The sequence below is a fragment of the Urocampus carinirostris genome, chromosome 1, assembly GCF_059441175.1.
Source record: "Urocampus carinirostris isolate Australia breed hairy pipefish chromosome 1, RoL_Ucar_1.0, whole genome shotgun sequence".
NCBI classification, from domain to species: Eukaryota; Metazoa; Chordata; class Actinopteri; order Syngnathiformes; family Syngnathidae; genus Urocampus; species Urocampus carinirostris.
The window spans coordinates 29,307,165-29,325,719 of NC_142349.1; the positions used below are offsets into that span (position 1 = coordinate 29,307,165).

Genomic DNA, 18,555 nt, shown 5'->3' on the forward strand with positions numbered 1-18,555 from the left:
ATGTGGGTCTGACCTGAGGTGAAGGTAGGCTAGCATGTTGGTCAGCTGCATTATGGGTGCTCACACTGGAACTTGCCTCTACTCTATGTGTAGCACCACCTGGGGTAGAACTATTATCAGAGGGGATGGGGGTAAACATGCCCCTGCCCCTGCCAAAGTGAATAGGTGTGTCAAATTGTGGAGCTAGCACATTGCTCTGATTAAACATGTTTCAAAGATTAACAGAAAAAAATGTAAATAAGTCAAAATCACAAAATAAATCAGCAGCCTTCGTATCACTGTGACACTGCACTGTAATGAGCTAAACAATATCGCTCATGTAACTAAAATTTCAAATACTGTGAGCTCATGTGGCAGGTAGGACAGTCCTCGGTTCGGCGAGTTTGATAGAAGTCACGGGTCACGGCACCAATGTAACCGCGCTGTACGTGTCCCACCAAAGATCCACATTCACGCTGGACTGGATGATGAGGTTTTTATTATTACAGTTTCTGCAAATGGATGAGTCACAACATTAGCTTTTTCTGCTGGGTCTGATCTCTTTGTAGTACTCTGGTAAAACTGACAAAACCCCGCCTCCTGGTCACATGTTAGAAGCCAAAACCAAACCCCACCCCATACCAGCAGATGGCACTGTTGGACTCAGCATTGCAGGACATTTACCAAAAACTATACACATATTTTAGCAGGAATTTCAATAAAATAAAAGTTATTATTACACCCGTTACACAATGAATGTTATAAGTAGATTCATAATAAACTTAATTTTAAAGTATTGTCCTGTTATGTATTCTGATTATCAAACCTAAATACTTTGCAACAATGTTTTTTTTTTTGCGATGAGTCATCTTATTGCATTTCAAGTTGTGAAAAATGGGGCAGGCAACTTTACGCCTGGTGTCCAGTAACTTTTTGTCATGAGTTTCAGACACTGATTTAGGGTGTGAATGCTTTTGGGCAAAAAAAAATGAAAGGTGGATGTTTAAAGTATACTCAAGTGTTCATTGATCTCAATATGTGTGTTCTTTCAGTCACTGCCCACATCATTTAATTACGACAGCAGATAATTACGTGTTACTCCAAAGTCCACACACAGAGAACACAACACGGGTATAATTGTTTTAGATTTCTTTTAGGTTTTATTTCAACTGGCCTTTAATTTTTTTAGTATTATTAAAGTGACAGTGTGTGTTACTTCCCCCCCTAGGGATCGCTGTATCATATAACCGGGCCAGAATTTACAGGCATTATTTTGCGTAAACAATAAGTATTTAAGGCAAAGTATGCAGTGCAATTTGTTTCTTCAATTGAAGGAAAAGAAAAACGAGATTCGGCGCACGTGAAATTATTTTTAATTCCCACAAAACAGAGAAACCAAAAGTTCCTTTGGACCAATAGCAGCATGCCGTGTCTTTTGAAAGTAAGTGTACAAAAATGGCAACAGAGGTTCAATTAATTATAATCATCACAATAAATTAAGATGAGCAAAATTGTCTCAATTTCTACAAAGCAAGAGTCATACTAAATAATAATAGGAAATGTTTCCTTTCAAAAGATTATCTTTAGCTAACTCTAAAGAATAAAGTGCTTTTTTTTTCCACATTTTTTGGTATTTTGTAGCGAGTGATCCATCCTAACACGAAGAGGACACCTAATCCAGTCAGGCACTTTAGTTATTTAAGAGGAAAGAAATTGGAGAAAACGGCTCTTCAACGAGATGGGTCAAGTTTCTTCTCGGTCTTTTTTCGTTTCCCTTCAAGTTTCTCCCGGTTTTTATCTTTGTTTTGTTTGTCTTTCTTGTGCTTAGGCCTTCTTTCATGTTCAATTTTCTTTGTGGTGGTGCTGTTGTGGCTGGAAGGCTTCTTTCCTCCCACTCTCTTCTCCGTTGCTTTGGGTGTGCTGTCGTGACCACTTGGTTCGCTCTGTGGCTTCTCCCCCAGTTGGTCCTGCTGGCTTCCTTCTAGCAGTTTTTCCAGCTTGTATCTTTTCCAAAGCTCCTCTCTGCTCATGGGTTTTGCTTGGACTGTCGTTTTCTCAGAGTGTTTGGAGACGGGTACTGCTCCAGGCTTTCCTTCTTTGTGTGTCCTGGAGATGGATTTGACAAAGGGTTTATCAGAGGCGTTTGATGTCAGGCTAGACCTGCTAGTCTGGGGGCTTCCTTGCAAATTTCCAGTGAGGTGAACAGGGGGAAATAGAGGGCAACTTAGGTTGTTAGATTTGCATTCAATTTCGTCTGAATTGTAATGCTGCCCTGAGTGGCCATCATTTTCTTTTATTACGTCAATCTGTTTATTCAAGTCATTGTAATCGGCTGGATGGCTTTCTTTGCTTTCTTCTATGGTGACTTCCTCTTCCTTCTCAACATGGTGGAAAGTCAAGAATGGGATTTTTGGTGGGATTGGTCGATTTTCTTCATCTTCTTTTTCCTCGTGATATTCTTCATCTGTGGTCTCGCTTTTCCAATCTCCACCTCTATCAAATTCCTCCATTTTCACGTCCTCAATAAAAGTATTCTTGCGGCCACGGTATTGGCCACTGAGGGGCGCTATACATACGTTTCTCTCTTTGTTTTCATCATGCGCTGGCATTTCATGTGTCCTTTCACTCTCTTGCTTCGCATATCCCGGGACTTCCACGTTGACTGATGTTACCGGTTGCTGGCCATCTCCTCCAGGGCTTTCCTTCTCCAATTTGAAGGAAGGGACCTTTAAAAAGGTTATAATGCAATCATTTGTTAAAAACTGTAACAGTGCCTCTTTTTATTTATTAGTATTCCAATTTTTAAAGTATATCTAAATGTAGTAAGTTAATTTGACCTCTGACCTTACGAGAAACAGATCATCTATAAAGTGTAGAGAAAGATGCCAATCATCATTTTATTTTACCACAGATATCTTCTTGACTTTATACAATCACACATTTTGGCAACAATTGGTTTGAAGAACGACATACCTGCACAAGCTCAAGTATGTCGACTTTGGCATGTGTCTGTTCATGTGGAGTTGTGGTCCCCTCAATTCTGCTCTCGGGAGCCTCCTCATTCCCATTCTGGTCCACTATCCAAGAACTGCTATTTGCCAAAATAAAAGAGCAGTACAAAAGCCATAAAGTTCATTAACCCAGAAAGAAAAATCAAAATCCCTGGAAAGTCTTGCAGAAATAAACAGCTGAAAGAAATTAAAAGAAAAGATTTTTTATTTTTTACCTGCCCACATCTGATGGATTGTTTGGCCGCTCACTGGAATGAGGCGTTATTACTGAGTCCGTGTTTTCATTACTTGTATTCTTTCTGATTACTTCTACCACCAGCTCTTCTTCTGGGTGGGATTCTACTGGTAGCTCTTCACCCCTCTCTTCTTCAGTTGTTTTTGCTTCAATGGGGATAATTGACTTGACCTGTACTGGATTTAGCTCATCATTTTCCACGCTGTCAACATCATTCAACTCTTTAGCTTTCTCCATTTCTTTTTCGCTTTCATCATTTTCTTTGCTATCCTCCCCAATCTGGTTCCCCTTTTCCCCGTTACCATGTGTTACTCTATCGACTCTCGTATCCTCTTCCATATATCCTATCTCTTTTATTCCTTCATCATCGTTTTTCATGTTTTCATCTTCCTTGACCTTTATATTCTGCTTCTTGTCCCCTTCTTTGGACTCCAATCCATTAACCTCCTCTACTGCGCAAATTTCAGGATGCTGCTTTTTAGTTCCTACATCGGGCATCTCACCACCTCCTTCAGCATCACCCGTCTCAGCACCAGGCGATTCCTGTATTTTTGTATTCGCTTCACTTTTTTTCCCACCCAGTCGAATGTTGATGCTAATCCTTCTTGGTTTTACACTTATCCCGTCCTCCCAGATTGTTTGCACTCTGGCAGGTGTGCCTTTCTTCTCCTCTGTCTGTTCCTCTTGGTTTTCTTTGTCTCTATTGTGCGGATGCTCAAATTTGGAGATCTTATGCTTGGCTTGGTTGTACTCACTTTTGGTTGTAATTACATTGGGTTCTTCATTGTTTTTTTTTAGCTTTCTCTCATATTTAGAAGCTTTGTAGAACTCAGCATTGTTTTCCTCCTCCAATTCTGGTTTATGTTTGCTGGGGTTGACCTTTTGACTTCTCTCCGCATTTTTCTGCTGAGTTTTTGAATCTTTGCTTAGTTTATGTTTATTTTCATTTTCAAGTTTGTGTTGCTTTTCTTCCTTTTCTTTTGTTTTGATTTGATTCTGGTCAGCATTGAAGGCCTTACTCTCTGGGACTGAGTCACTGCAACCGGTGCGATGTCTCCTTTTGCCCATTGAGTGTGCAGCGTCGAGGGTAGAAATGTTGTCTTCTGATACAACTTCAAACTTGACTGTCTGATCATGTGACTGCTGTGAATTGTCTGACTCTTCCTGCTCTTGTCTGCCTTTTACAGCACTCCCCCTTTGATGAACAACGTTTTCTGATGGTGGCAAGTGGGTGTTGCAGGGTGAGCGTGAGACAGGCGAGCTGCAGTCACTCAAAGTTTGAGAAGACGGTGAACCAGATTGGCTGGAGCGACTGTCGCTGGACGACTGGGACGAAGGAGAATAGTGGCGCTTTGAAGTCCTGCAGGTATCTTGAAGACTGTTGAATGGCTCTCCTTTCTGGGTTATGTGGTTCTCAGCTGGGTTTGCCCAAAGTGGATTTGGCGGGGGCGGTAGGCAATTGTAGTGGCTCACATAACTACTGAAATACTTGTCATACCACTCCTTGTATTGTTTTCTCCATTGCTCGTAGTAATCTGTGTTTGTCTCCTGGCTGTTTGAGGCAGTGGCATAACTTGGTCCTGAGTGACTCTCAGCATATCTGGTAGAAGCTGGTGAGAGTTCCCCTCGTCTCCTGGACTTGTAGCTGCTATGAGAGGACTTTTTGCTGTGATGGCGTCTTTTCCAGTGATCTGACTGAGGCGCAGAACAAGACCCCTCCCGGGGCGAAGATGATGATGATGGTGTTGGCGAGTGGGACCTCTTGTAACCAAAGCTGTAGCTGCGTGAGGGATTGGTGCGAGAGTGTGGCACTCTGTGTCTGGAGTACGGTGACCTGTTGAGGAATACAAACGCTTGTATTTATTACTTGCAATCAAGTAAATGCTTCAAAAAAAAAAAAAAAACATAACTGTAATTATTTCTGTTTGGCATACATAGGTGGCAGTTCTAAGTACAAATCGCATTGCATTATTTTCACGTTGTCAAGTCAAGTCATTTTTTTTTTTTTGGTGTGAATATTTTTAGTCAATGCTGATATTGACTAAACAGTGTTTGATAGTAGTACAAAATGCAGTGTGAAAAAGTTCTAGGTATACCTTGACCTTCCATGAGATTTAGAGCGTGACCGACTGGACCTGCTTGAAGAGCGAGAGGATTTTGACTTGGAACGAGAACTGCGTCTGTTGGAGGATCGTCTATCAGGAGACCTGAAAGACACAATCACAAATACAATTGCATGAATATTTAAATAATTCCCATTTAGACATCTGAATGGTAGGTTCAAAGCAATGTTTTATTCACCTTTCCCTTCTGTGTCTATGCCGGCTTAACCATTCCCCCTGGAGTTGAGGGGTGATGGAGGAGGACGATGTGGAGAGTAGAGGGTGTATAGGGGCACTATGAGAGTTTACTTGAGTCCAATTAGGCAGGACCACTGAATTTCCTGGTTGATGACTTGGATAATGCTGACCTGGAAGGAATGAGCGGAAGTGGTGGTGGAGCAGGTAGATAGTAGGATGAAGAGAGAGGGAGGGGCTGCAATTCAGTCGTACCTTCCAATGGAAAAAACGACGAAGACGAGCTGCAGGAAAGATAGAGGAGTTTTGAAATAATGGCTACAATAAACCTGACCACATTGTCATATAATTTACAGACCTGTGCTTGTTGGCTGGTGTTTCATCTTTGAGATTGAGGGAAAAACAAAAAAAGTTGTGTCACAGTCATGTAAGCATATCAAAAATCAATATAAAATCAAATAATTCAAACTGCATTTCTTGATAATATTCCGCGGTACTGGTTTAACAATTCCTTACCTAAGGAGGTTTTCTTTACTTGGTCATTGTGAACCTAACCAGAGCCCATTAGAAAAAGGAGACAAATGATGCAATTAAAAAATTTCATTCAACATGTCTGGCTAGCTTTAAAAGTATTCCCAATTAGGCATAGAACGTGTAGTGTTCCTCCCCATAATTGTGCAAATATGAAGAAAAATAATTTGTTTGCGGTTTTCGCCGCGTGTTTGGTATAATTTTGACCGGCTAGCTCCCCGTTAGCGTCGGGCTGCTGAAGGCTTCCTGTTTTGATTGATCCCGGTTGGGTGCTCATTGGCTGCACATTGTGTGCTCACCTGGTGTTAGCGCCAATATTACTGTTAATATTTGTAGCCGTAGAGGTTTTTTGTTGTTGTTTCCCAGATAGCCTGGCTAAGTGTTTTTTGGGGGGGTTGGCCAGCCTCACGTTTCTGCCCCAGCTACGGTCGCCTTTCGTTGAACAGTCCTGATTAACTTTTATACAAATTAATTTTGTTTTTAATATTTATGGGTCGAGAAATTTGTATTTCTTTTACATAGCGGAATCAATACCTAGTAGTCGCCGCCATATTCGTCTGGTATCTTGCTGCTATGCTGTGCTCATTTGACAATGGCTTTTGTTCGCATTAGACAATACAGTGACATATAGTGGTCAAATACACAATGTAGATTTCAGGAGTTAACATTCAAAATGAATATCCACTGCTCTAAAAACAAAGCAAGACCCTACAAAATGTTCAGTGCATTAATAGGGCAGCATTACATAAAATCATGTTGTCATTAAGTCCAAATGTTTTCTCTCTTCCAGAAGGATGGAGTTACTCGTTCATGGGCCCATTGTTTTAGAACCAGGCTTTTAACTAGAGATCCCTTTAGACGTTTCATTTTGCACCTTAGGTTTGGACAAATACTTCAGAAGTCCACAAAGACAGAAGAAAATCTGAAATCAAGTTCAAGGCATCAAATTCACAAAAAGTTTAATATGCAAGAGGAAAACAAACATGTCGGTGGGTTTCGTCTCACCAGTTTCAATGGCTGCCCTTGGCCCGCCGTAGGGTCTTCATTTGAAAACAGCACAGAAGACTTATCAGCCACAAGATCTTCGTTCGCTTTTCCTTCAGCCACACTGTGTGAAAAGTATACGTGAATGCTTTGAACTAATTTTGAGACAAAGCGAAGAGCAACTTTTTGCAAGCCTTTGGAAACTTGTTGCGTCTTGGTAAGACTATTATACTAAACAGTATTTATTACTAAGCCTTATTATTCATACAATGACAAACATTTTACCTCCATGATAATTTATTATCATGTACATTACAAGCATGCACTACGCACAAATGCCTTAATGAGGATTTAAGTTTTAAGTTAGTCAGTGGTCATTATTTTCTGCGGCTTAAAAGATTGGATATGATGAATTTATTTACAATAAATGACCTTTAATAAAGTGCAGGACCTAAAGGCATGTACCTCTGCCTTTAACTTGTCACAAAGGCAAAGAATGTAACGGCATCCCCACAATGTTTGTTTTTCAAAAAAAATCTGAAAGCCACAAGTATACAACGTGTATTGTACCATGTGATACTCAACCTTTTAGAACAGAGAGTTTTCCCCCAGTGATCTAAGATCTAGTATCAGTATTGTCACATGCCACTGCCCATCAATGCTGAGGCCCGGCTCAACCCTGAAGAGCAGGATGGCGCTTTACACCGAAAAACAACAGTGACCTGATGATTAATGTGCTGGATCACTCAGATCAGGAGGCTACTCATGCTACTGGTAACCATGGAAACAAATACTATCAGTTTCATGTGGGGGAGCAAACCGAGGCTAAACTTGCCCAAGACACACTACAGAAAAAGTTGCACCAACAACCCTGGCGGTTATGGTGTACGTGAACGGTGAACGTGATATTCATTTGTTTTTGGTGACTTTGATGTGCTAGGTCCTTAGCTTGGCCCTTTTGTGTACTTTCTATGAAGTCACCATCTTTGATTTTTGCATTTCGGAGATGGAATATGAGCTTGCTCTGTCCACTCCACGCATCGGCCCGGTATTGCAGTACCTCCGGGAACGGTGCATTCGCAATGATCGCAGCATGGCTTTAGGACTAGGACCTTAGCTTGGCCTTTTGGCTGAGAGTAAGTGTCCCGGCTCCTAGGCTTTGTAGCGTATTATGAACTGACCGATAATGGATAATGAATAACGAAGATAGATCAATAACCCTTAAAAACCCCAAAACCCCACTACATGTAAAATGGTGCCTTGAACAAAGGTCTCTGGCAAGTACAATATTTGGAGTTATCAAATTATGTCAGTAGACAATTATAATGCCAAATAGGTAAGAAAACATAAGTGCGAGAACAAACGCTCCTGAGTTGTTTCCAGTAAACCATTTCATAATGTTCTATTTGCAGAAACAAGAGGATACGTACACAGAAGGCTGTAGGATGGAAACAGGATGAGTTGGAGACTGGTTAACATCAGCCTATGGACAGAGAGGCAACTCATCTTGTTGTGATCACACTGCGTAGTACTCAAAGCCTCAATGAATCTAAACTATTAGAAACAATAGGGGAAAAAACCTTCTGTTTGTGGGTGGATTGTTGTATCTTCTGTTGTTGGCTAGTTAAAGGAACAGGGACAGGGTTTGTAGGATTTAACTGAACAGCAGCATACTTTTCTTTCAGACATTTGGTGTAGCCTCTCTCCTTCTTGTAATTATTGACAGCCTGTGCAATCAACAAAATATAAATGATCAAGGTGAATGACAGTATGAATCAAGTAAGCAATGGGAAAAAGTACCAAGGGTACTGCCAGAAAAAGCAGTCCTTTTGCCGTTGTAGAAAAGCTGCGTGTAGATCGAGAAAACGCTATTTGTAAGTTTTGAAAGATCTGGTGAATAGAAATTTAGCTCACATATTTCTTTTTTTCTCATTGGGTGATGGAAAACCTGAGCATATCCCATGCAATTCATCATGCAAGATTAAGAACATTTTGAGATTCTAATTGATTAACGCTCACCCACGCACAAATAAATCTGGCTAAAAATGTAAACCACATTATCCGAGGTGCAGAAAAAACTTTTAAAAAGAAAAAACAAGCCAGTGTCTCCAAACCAGTGGTCCCCAACCCTTTTCAAGCCGAGAGCTGCTTTTTTGTACCAATTAGTTAATGGGGCCCATGTTGCTACGCATTTCTAAAATAACAATTTATCAATGTTGTTACCATGTTATTAACAGGTTAATTATTTGAAGTAGGGTTAAATGGACTCAGTCAACCACTAAAAATCATTGTATTAGAAAATAACAATGACCCAACACTGGTAAGCTTTTTTTCAGAAGAGGTCCACGGGAACCTCAGCTGTTTAGGGGCACCATGTTGGAGACCCGTGCTCTAGATTAATTCAAAAACTCCTTTGTTAGGTTTTGATCATTTTGTTCAATGAGGTCAATTACAGTTTTATTGCTCTTTAAAAATATAAACTCCTTGAATTGGTGCTAAAATATTGATTAAAACACATCCCATAAATTTGAAGGTATTTAAATTCAACTAAGTTTCCAGCAATTTAAATGACTTTGTAATTTGATGTGAAAAATCGTTAGGACAACCGATTATCTTCCAAGTCAACATAAGGTCATGTAATAGACTTTATGCAACGTAGGTTACACAGTACAGATTTCTCTTGAAATAAATTTATCTCTGCATCCCGTTGCTACCTTACCTGACGAAGAAATTTATTGGCTATCAATGTGTCAGGAGATACATCGGTTTGGTTACAGGTGGGACAGATGTGTCCTTCGGAATCCAGCAAAGCTGTACGGATGCCTGGATAAGAGAGTGAGACAAATCACTTATAAATAGAATGTTTTTGACGAAACAAGTCACACTTTAAATATAATTATAGAATGAGGTAAAAACATGAGACTAACTATTTGTCCCAGATACTTACAGTCATCACAATAACTGTTTCCACAGCAGGGTATGACCACTGAATCAAAAAGAAGGTCGCGACAGATCAAACACTGGAGCTCTTCGGGTACATGGACCTTCACCTCCACTGGCTCCTTTTCGTCTTGGTGCAGAAATGGATGCTTCTCTTTCTTGCCGGCGGCGTATGCTTGACTGAGGGAACATCCAGGATGCACACAAACAGTGCAGATTTGCCCTCTTCCTCACTTTTTTTGTATCGATTGAACAAGATACACTCACGCGTCGATGGTGGGAATTGCAAAACGTCCACAATTGGTCAGCATGGCCCCTTTAATGTTGGGGCCGTCCACCTCCACCATAAAGGAGCGAGGAATGCCGGTGCTTTTCTTTATTTTTTGAGCACTGTCAAAATAGGTATCCTGCCATGAATACAACACAAATAGTTACGCATATTAGCTGCTTTGGTTTGTGTCAATATCTCATTCCACTTATTGAGAGATTTCAAGACCAGTATTTCTCAACCATTGTGCTATCTTTAAGAGCTGCACAAAATTCCCCAATTCTTTCTGATACGTGACAACAAATTGAGGATTTGCAAAAAGCGTGCTGTTGTTGATTATCAGTGACATCTCTCACAGCGATAGTCTTTCGTAGTAGACCTCTATTTTTAAAAATAATTTACTCGGGAACACAGTAAGGTAAATAAGCTTGGTAAACGATTTAGTTTGAAAACAATGCTTAAACAAAAATGAAAAAAGATCGCCCAAATTTGTTAATTAACTAGATTTTTGTCTCATTGTACTGAAAATAAAAACGTTATAAAATAGTATAGCAAAATAGTCTTTGTTATGACCATTATTGTTTTTATTGTATATAAATAACTCATGTAATCTATCATCAAAATTCAAATATATTCAATTTGCTGACAACACCACAATATCAGGCTTGGGTACAAATATTTCCTAAGCGGCTCAATGAAAAAGCGTGCCTTGGCTTGGAAAAATGTTTATGGACATCGGTTCGGACTACACCCAATTCATATCAAATGAGGCAAAATGAACTCTCTTCTTCATACCCCATTAGATGGACATTTCCTGATGTGGTGTCCGACGATTCCACAGCGGTAACAGGTGTAGTTTGCAGGGAGCACCCCAGCCTGTTTGTTGTTGTAACTACAGAGATTAATGTAACAAATGATTTGGACTACAATCATGAAAACAAATTAAAACGGGGACAGAACTTACGTCATGGGATCGTATGAGGACTGATTCATCATGAATTTGATCTTATCATCCTCTGACACATCAACAGCAGCCAGGTTGACCATCTGCCCAGATATCAAAGGTTAGTGGACCCCAACACAAAAAGAAGCATCACAACTGAAGTTGAAAACGTATCCAATTGTAAAGAATGACTTGACGCATACCTTGGAGAATAAAGGCAACATTGTGGACGAACTGTGGTTATCCATCTGTTAGAAAAAGAATACAATCACATATGCATTTCATACATCTTGATACAAAAGCTGGCGTTCATTTTTGATAGAGAAGTATCACTTGGTTGAGTGTTTCTTAACAAGCAAAGATTTTCCGTTATTATCTTATTCCAAGACTTCTGCTACTGCTCTCTCAGCTATTCTGAAAACTACAAGTTGTAGTGCTTTAGAATTCCTTCAAAATCTGTGGTAAATTTACATATTATCCTCACTTTATTTTCATATCATTAAATAAAAAGCAGATCATACGATGACAACACATGTTATTGGTAGGCCTATTTGAAAGCTAATAAAAGTTTTAAAAAAAGATAAAACAGTGTCCAAACTATGTAAACAGAGTTCAGTGAGGTTCTACACCACTGTAAACTACAAACACAAGAACCAGCATTGCTTTCTTGATGTTTCTCCAAGAGCACAGATTTAAAAGGAGTAACGGATTTGGGAGTTCTGCTTAAATATGAATTTTACAATAAAGTGATTTCGCTAGAGATTTGTTGATTCCAAAAAATATTGTGAAAATGTATATTTCCCTCCGTTGTAATCTCAGGGAAACTTCAAGTTGAACATGGAATTTAGGAATGAGGATGATGTTACAGAGTTGATTATATTGTCTTACGAATGTCAGAAAATGCATGACCTAAAAAGCGGTGACTTTCAAATTAAGGGTCAGTGTGCATACAGAGTGGTGACAGGCATTGGATTTGTGCTAGAAAAATAGTGCACCACAAAAGGGGCCTCACGGTATTCCACATAAAAGTTGAATGTCCACCATTGGTTAGGCTAGTCACATGACCCAGGTATTTGCTGAGAAGCCAAGAGCACAAACAGCTTGAAAAAAAGCGGATGACCGCACAAAACCCCAACAAAACACAGTTGAACTTTTGCTAAGCTAAATGTTACATATCGATGTAACAATTGGCAACCGGTGTGTGTCATAGAAAAATTTCACTCGATTGATGTATTTTTTCTTGAAATGTATATCCTTTTACAACAAAATAAAATACCCGAAATACTTATAGGTATAATCAGTGGCACTATAATATCTTGTGCATTCAAAAATTAAAACAAAAAAATTAACAGGTTCTACCATGATGGTTGAGGCTAATTTTAAATGCTGAAATAACAATTGAAATCAAACACGTCATCCATTGTGTGGCTTCATCAGACAATCTTTATTGGAAGTAAAACAGAAGAAGCCTTATATAGTCAGTCCAAAGAGAACCAATGTTATGAAGAGGGGTCGACACTTCTACTGAGAGATCAGAGAAAAATCAAGGTCAGATCAATAAGCAAGGAGTGTATCAAAATAACTTAGAAAATGCTATAAAACCTAATACTTTGTACCACAAAACAGAATATCATATTAAAGTATGTTAGATTATTATTTGTTTTATCAGTTATAGTCGTCGCCAATATCCAATAGGGCGCACTCACAACTTTTTATTTAAAATTTGGAAAATGAGCAGTCCTTTTCTCTGTCTTTGGTAAAATTTTTGAATTAGAGCGCAAACAAAAAAAAGAAAAAAGAAAAATAGGAGCCACCTTAACACCATAGATCCTTTTTTTCTATTTCATTTTTATTGCACACTTCATTCAATTGAAAGAGCTGGATAATAAACCCAAATGGAATTGCAGCTTTGGATGTGAACCTACTGGCTGACACCAGATGCAGCATAGTGAGAGGCAATATTGGATTTGATCAGCTATTATTAACCGCCTGCTTAATAAAATTTGACCCGCCCTCAAAGGCTCAACTTGGCACTCCTCCCCAAAGAGTAAGCCTGAAAAAATGTGACCGACGCTACCATGTCCCATCATTTAAATAATTTTAAAGGCAACGTATGAAGTGTATCCCGTTGGCAGCCCTGTAGCTTTACCTTCTGATGGTGCAGAAAAAGAAGCAAACAAGGATTTAGTAACTTGCTTAAGAACACATTGATGTGATTTTAAATCCATACTCAAAACACAACTCTTCAGACTTGTCTATTCTTGACCATATGCCTCACACACTGCCTCTTTTAACTATAATGTGTTTTATTAGCTATTAGTTGCTTGTTTTTACTCTTTGTTAGGCGCTCCGATATACAATGTATCATTACTATTATTATTATTATTATTATTTCGGGTCACTGAACTCTTAACTTCTACGTTGGCAGAAAAAAACCCTGCCATCTCACTGAGCAATGCGTCCATACATCATGTATTGACAGCAACTAGCAAACTCAAGCTCGACATTTCATATTGTTGAATAATGAATAGAATAGAATTTACTTTTATTGTCATTCCTGTGCCCATGCACACAGAACGAAATGTCGATACATCTGACCCGCAGTTAAACTGTAGCGAGCCGATGCAGCCGCAGCCGAACAGGGCATGTGGACACATAGCAATATTATCATCATATATCTAAAGTGAACAGTCTTAAAAAATACTAGTGTAAAATGTTAAATGTTTCTTCATGCTACTAAATAAAAACTTAAAAATAAAAATCTTTCAGTTAACTCAAATCAGCGGTTTCCCGAAGGCCTTTGGTTTACAATTTTGCCACCTGTGATGCTTAAAAACAAACATTGACTACTAATAAACGAGTAGTTTATGACAAAGAACTTTTGTAAGTAAGCAAATGATCTAGTCTAGTAAATCTAGATTAGTGGGGGAGCTGGAGCACATCCAGGCTCTCATCAAGCGGTAGGTGCGGGACCCTGAACAGGTTACCAGCCAATCACAGGGCCCATGTAACAATATTCATTAAACATCTAGTCAATATCTTATAAAGCAAGATATGAGTTGCGATTCACCTTCAAATTGGAGCGTATCACATTAGTGATTCTGAATGCTGCAATGAGATCAGGTCTTTGATATTTTCTAATTTGGTATCATTTCAAAAAAGCTATTTATATGTTATAACAGAACAGGATAGTATGGTCTAAAAATGTATGAGAGTCTAAGAATCTTATGTATGATGTGAACTAGATTTGATCTCCGGCAGGAAGTTACATTTACTTCCGAAATGGAAATACAGTCAGGGTAACTTTTTTACTTGATTCTATCATGGTTTCACCCTCAAAATAAATTGAAAAAAACTGGTGCTCAATGACAATTTAGGAAGCATATGATGATTTGGTTACATACTGCTCTGATGGCTCCATGGGCATATTGGGAAAAGGCATCTGGCCGTTTGCTGCAACATGACAAAAAAAAAGAAATTTAAATTGATAAGGTGGTAAAATTAAAACACATTGTATGACAACTTCTCTTATTTACATTTATTAATCAAAATCTGTTATCAATTAATTTACAATAAAAATGTGTTATTTTCTGCCTGGTTGTAAAACAAGGAGGAGGCACCTTCTGTTGGTTACCAATGAAGCATTGGTTTCATTGCTTGATTTTCACTACTGTCTTCCTTCAATACTCTAAAAATATGAAGTTACGTTTCCCTTCATATACAGGTATACAAACAAAACCAGCATTCAGCAAACAAGTTTTGCAGCATTTGTTTTAGGTTAGCTGGGGCCACAAATAAAATAGCAATTGAAAACAAAATGTATTGCATTTAGTACAACTGATTACACTTACATGTTTTGAGTCTTTTTGGAAGGAACTTTGATGTTGGGGACCCTCCTGACGATCACTGAAGAGCCTTTGGGAATGAGCACTGCGTCATCTGTATATTCTGAGGATAAATGCAGATTTAAGAGAAATTCCAGAAATAACACCCCCCAAACCTGTTTAATGTTGTTTCACAGTGTTTTTTATTGTTTGGCTTTCTATAGAGTTTCCATCTGTTAACACAGACAATGTTGAGGAGATCAGTTTGTACTTCAACTTTGGATTTATGACACTAAACAGCCGATAAATCAAGTCAATTTTTTTTTCCGTAGAGCTCGTAATCACAGAGAATGCTGAGTGTGTTTTAGTGTTGTAATGGTACAAAGGATAAACATTTTATATCAGGCATTAGCCTGGTATTCGGGGTGGCAATTGATGATACACCACTCTTATCAGTTTGTCAAATATCTTCTCTTTCACATTTTGTTAATATCCTTCCTGCTTTTTGATCAATTTTGTACAATAAAATACTTTTAGTGATATCCTAGATATACACTTGACTATAGTCGATAAAATTGACAGAATTTGAAAAAACATGATTTTCAAGAAGGAATCTCCAACCTTATGACATATACTGTGGTAATATTACATTTACATAAACTCACAAAAAAAAAAAAAACATTTTGAAAATATTGGATGATCCCTCTAGTGCCTTGTTTCACCTATCAATAGCATTTTAGTCATGTGTTGGCAACTGAGCAAAAAAATAGCAAACTAGTTGAATTAAATACAGTGTCTTGCAAAAGTATGAGGCGCTCTGGACTCTGGGACGTTTTGCAACATTACAGGCTGGAAAAAAAACAATAATATATATTAGTTTTTTTAAAAATGGAAAAGAAATTGTCTGGATACATCATTCTTTTTTTTTAACAAGTAATCAAAACCTGAAAAGTGGGATGTGCAATATCTGGCAATTACATTTATAAGTTCCTAATACATTGTCGGTTTGACTTTATGTTTAGGATCAATGTTCACAGGTGTTTTGCTGACTCCAACAACTTTATCTTTCAAAAGATTTTTGTATTTGGGTAGAACCATCTCCCCTGTCCAAATCTGAAGAAAAGCAGGCCAAAAGCATGAGTCTGCCACCAACATTACGATAGTAAGGGCGATGAGCTGTGTTGCTTTTATGCCAAACACAAAGTTTTGCATTGTGATCAAAAAGTCATTTGGTTTCCTCTGACCATAGCACCTTGTTCTACATACCCCCTATGCCCCGCCCGTAGCGACAGGTGTGACTAGATATTTATACATACCTGTCAACCTCCACGGCTCCATGCCCTTACACACTGTCGAATTTTCCCTTACAAAATAATCTGACACCATATTCTTTTTTTCAAACGTGTTTATTTATGTAGTTTATCATGTTATATTGTACATGTGTTTCCTTATATCATATATATTGTTAATTAACACTTTGTTGTGAGAGCCTGAGTTGCTCGACATGAATGAGGTTTATTATAAAAAAAAGTTAAGTAGCTTGGACGTTCACTGTAGAAGGAAAAAAATACATTCAAATATAATTAAGTCGAATAATACATTTTATTATTCAAATTATGAATTCATTTTCTGCATGAAGGCAGCACGGCGGCGCAGTGGTTAGCGCTTGTGCGGCACAGTTCATGTCATGGGAACCTGTCGTGGGTTCAAATCCAGCTCCAGACTTTCTGTGCGGAGTTTGTATGTTCTCCCCGTGCTTGCGTGGGTTTCCTCCGGGCACTCCGGTTTCCTCCCACATTCCAAAGACATGCATTTCAGGTGAATTGGCCGGTCCAAATTGTCCCTAGGTGTGAATGAGCGAATGAGTTGTCTGTCCCTGTGTGCCCTGCGATTGGCTGGCAACCAGTTCAGGGTGTCCCTTGCCCACTGCCCGATGATTGCTGGGATGGGCTCCAGCCCCCCCGCGACCCTACTGAGGATAAGCGGTACGGCTAATGAGATGAGATTTTCTGCATGAAATAATTGTTGGTAATATACTGATTAAAAGTATAACCACAAACCTGTCTTTTTCCATTTTATACTTCCTTTCTTTCTAAACTTCTTTATACAACATAATCATTCGTAATATAATGCATCACAGCAAGTGAGTCGTTTGAGAGCCGGCTCTCTTTAATAAGTTGAGCCGAAAAAGCCGGTTCTCTAAAAAGAGACAGACTTCCTTTCACTACATCAAACCGCTCGCTTTGTTGCAACGAAAAAAAAAAAAAAAACAATACCTAGATAGAGGCTTCAGCGGTGAACTTGTTTGACTTGAGTGAATTGCCGTTTCGTGATAGTCTGTGTATACCGGATGGTATCCATAATTGACAAATGTGCGTTTTTCCGTACAGCTGTTCTCGTACGTCGTACACGTCTTAAAATGCACAATAAACGTACTTTGTACGGCAAAACCGTACAGGTTGACAGGTATGTTTATACAAGATATAAAAAATAATTATTATGCTCCTTGACACTTTAAACCTTTCTCCGACTGTTAAAACTCTTGAAGAAAGGCTGCGTAAAACATCTCGCACCACACAAATTCTAAGATAGCAAATGTATCACTAGTCAGCAGGTGTGTACGCTCGACCACGTGTTTTCTTTCGAACCCTCACGCTGACCAAAACTCGTTTTATTTTTCGAAACTTCAAAAGTCACGTCACCTTCTTTGGTTTGAGCATTTGTAATTTCCAAGTCACAATCGCCGGCTCGCAGCCTCTCCCTGCCCATGATCCGCTCTTTCAGGTCCGTCAACGTGACTTGCAGCCCGTCAAACACCACCGTGGCGTAGCTGAGTTTGGAGGAGAATTTGTAATGTATATGAGTCATGTTGACACCGGAGAAATCGCCGCAACCTGAAAAATAGGAAAAAGGAGGAAAAAGAAGAAGCCCCCCCACAGCGTGCTCGTAAATGAGCTAAGCTATCGTTAGCAGCCCGGTGCTTCAGTTGGCTAGCTAACAAGTGTCTGGTTAAGTAAACAATAAGCTATGTCATCTTCAAAGTCCCAGTAGAACCCCAACAGGGAGTTCAGTTGAGGTCGAGTCAGTCGTTTTCGAGTCCAAATTGTGCTTTCATCGCACTAAACCTGTCTTTCTGGGCAAGTTGCTCACTGACAGAAACTACCAGCTGTTTCCACAAGCGTCGTCTTGTCAGCAAAGAGCCGGTTGGAGCTGCGTTCACGTGATCCCAAACATGCGTTTTACATATAGTTCTCTGATAAGGTTGTGGAATACTAGTTGTTCGAAATCATCAGCTTCAAGACCCTCACTAGTTTAAAAACTCACCAAATCGTGATTTTATCTCTCAAATCACCCAAAGATTTGATCAATGTATGTTGTTAGGCGTGAAACAGTTATTTCATAGAGCACGTTTAAAAAAGTAAAACAAATGAATTTATTTCAGGAAACTTTTCAGTGAGATAGGAATCAAACAAAAACATATTTGTGGTAACGACACAATACTTATAAATAAATAAATAAAATCAAATAAATATTTCCAATTTC

The 18,555-nt window shown here is 39.0% G+C and overlaps 1 protein-coding gene and 1 pseudogene across 2 annotated transcripts; one reads left to right on the plus strand and one right to left on the minus strand.

Moving 5' to 3' along the window:
- Window positions 1-1,336: 1,336 nt before the first annotated feature.
- On the minus strand, window positions 1,337-18,225 carry rbbp6 (retinoblastoma binding protein 6). 2 transcript variants are annotated; one of them, XM_088333932.1, is made up of 20 exons: window positions 17,715-18,225; window positions 15,040-15,136; window positions 14,593-14,641; window positions 11,392-11,436; window positions 11,210-11,292; window positions 11,041-11,137; window positions 10,245-10,384; window positions 9,985-10,157; window positions 9,757-9,860; window positions 8,618-8,764; window positions 8,468-8,520; window positions 7,059-7,161; window positions 6,039-6,072; window positions 5,881-5,905; window positions 5,778-5,806; window positions 5,527-5,695; window positions 5,322-5,432; window positions 3,206-5,059; window positions 2,953-3,067; window positions 1,337-2,705 (listed from the first exon to the last, which is right to left on the minus strand). In XM_088333932.1, the coding sequence occupies exons 1-20, from the start codon at window positions 17,878-17,880 to the stop codon at window positions 1,710-1,712; spliced, it is 4,590 nt and encodes a 1,529-aa protein (XP_088190058.1). In that variant the 5' UTR covers window positions 17,881-18,225; the 3' UTR covers window positions 1,337-1,709. The 2 variants fall into 2 exon arrangements, with proteins under 2 accessions (XP_088190058.1, XP_088190048.1); XM_088333922.1 differs by having other exon boundaries at window positions 2,953-3,070.
- On the plus strand, window positions 7,982-8,119 carry LOC148374226 (U2 spliceosomal RNA; annotated as a pseudogene).
- Window positions 18,226-18,555: the final 330 nt, after the last annotated feature.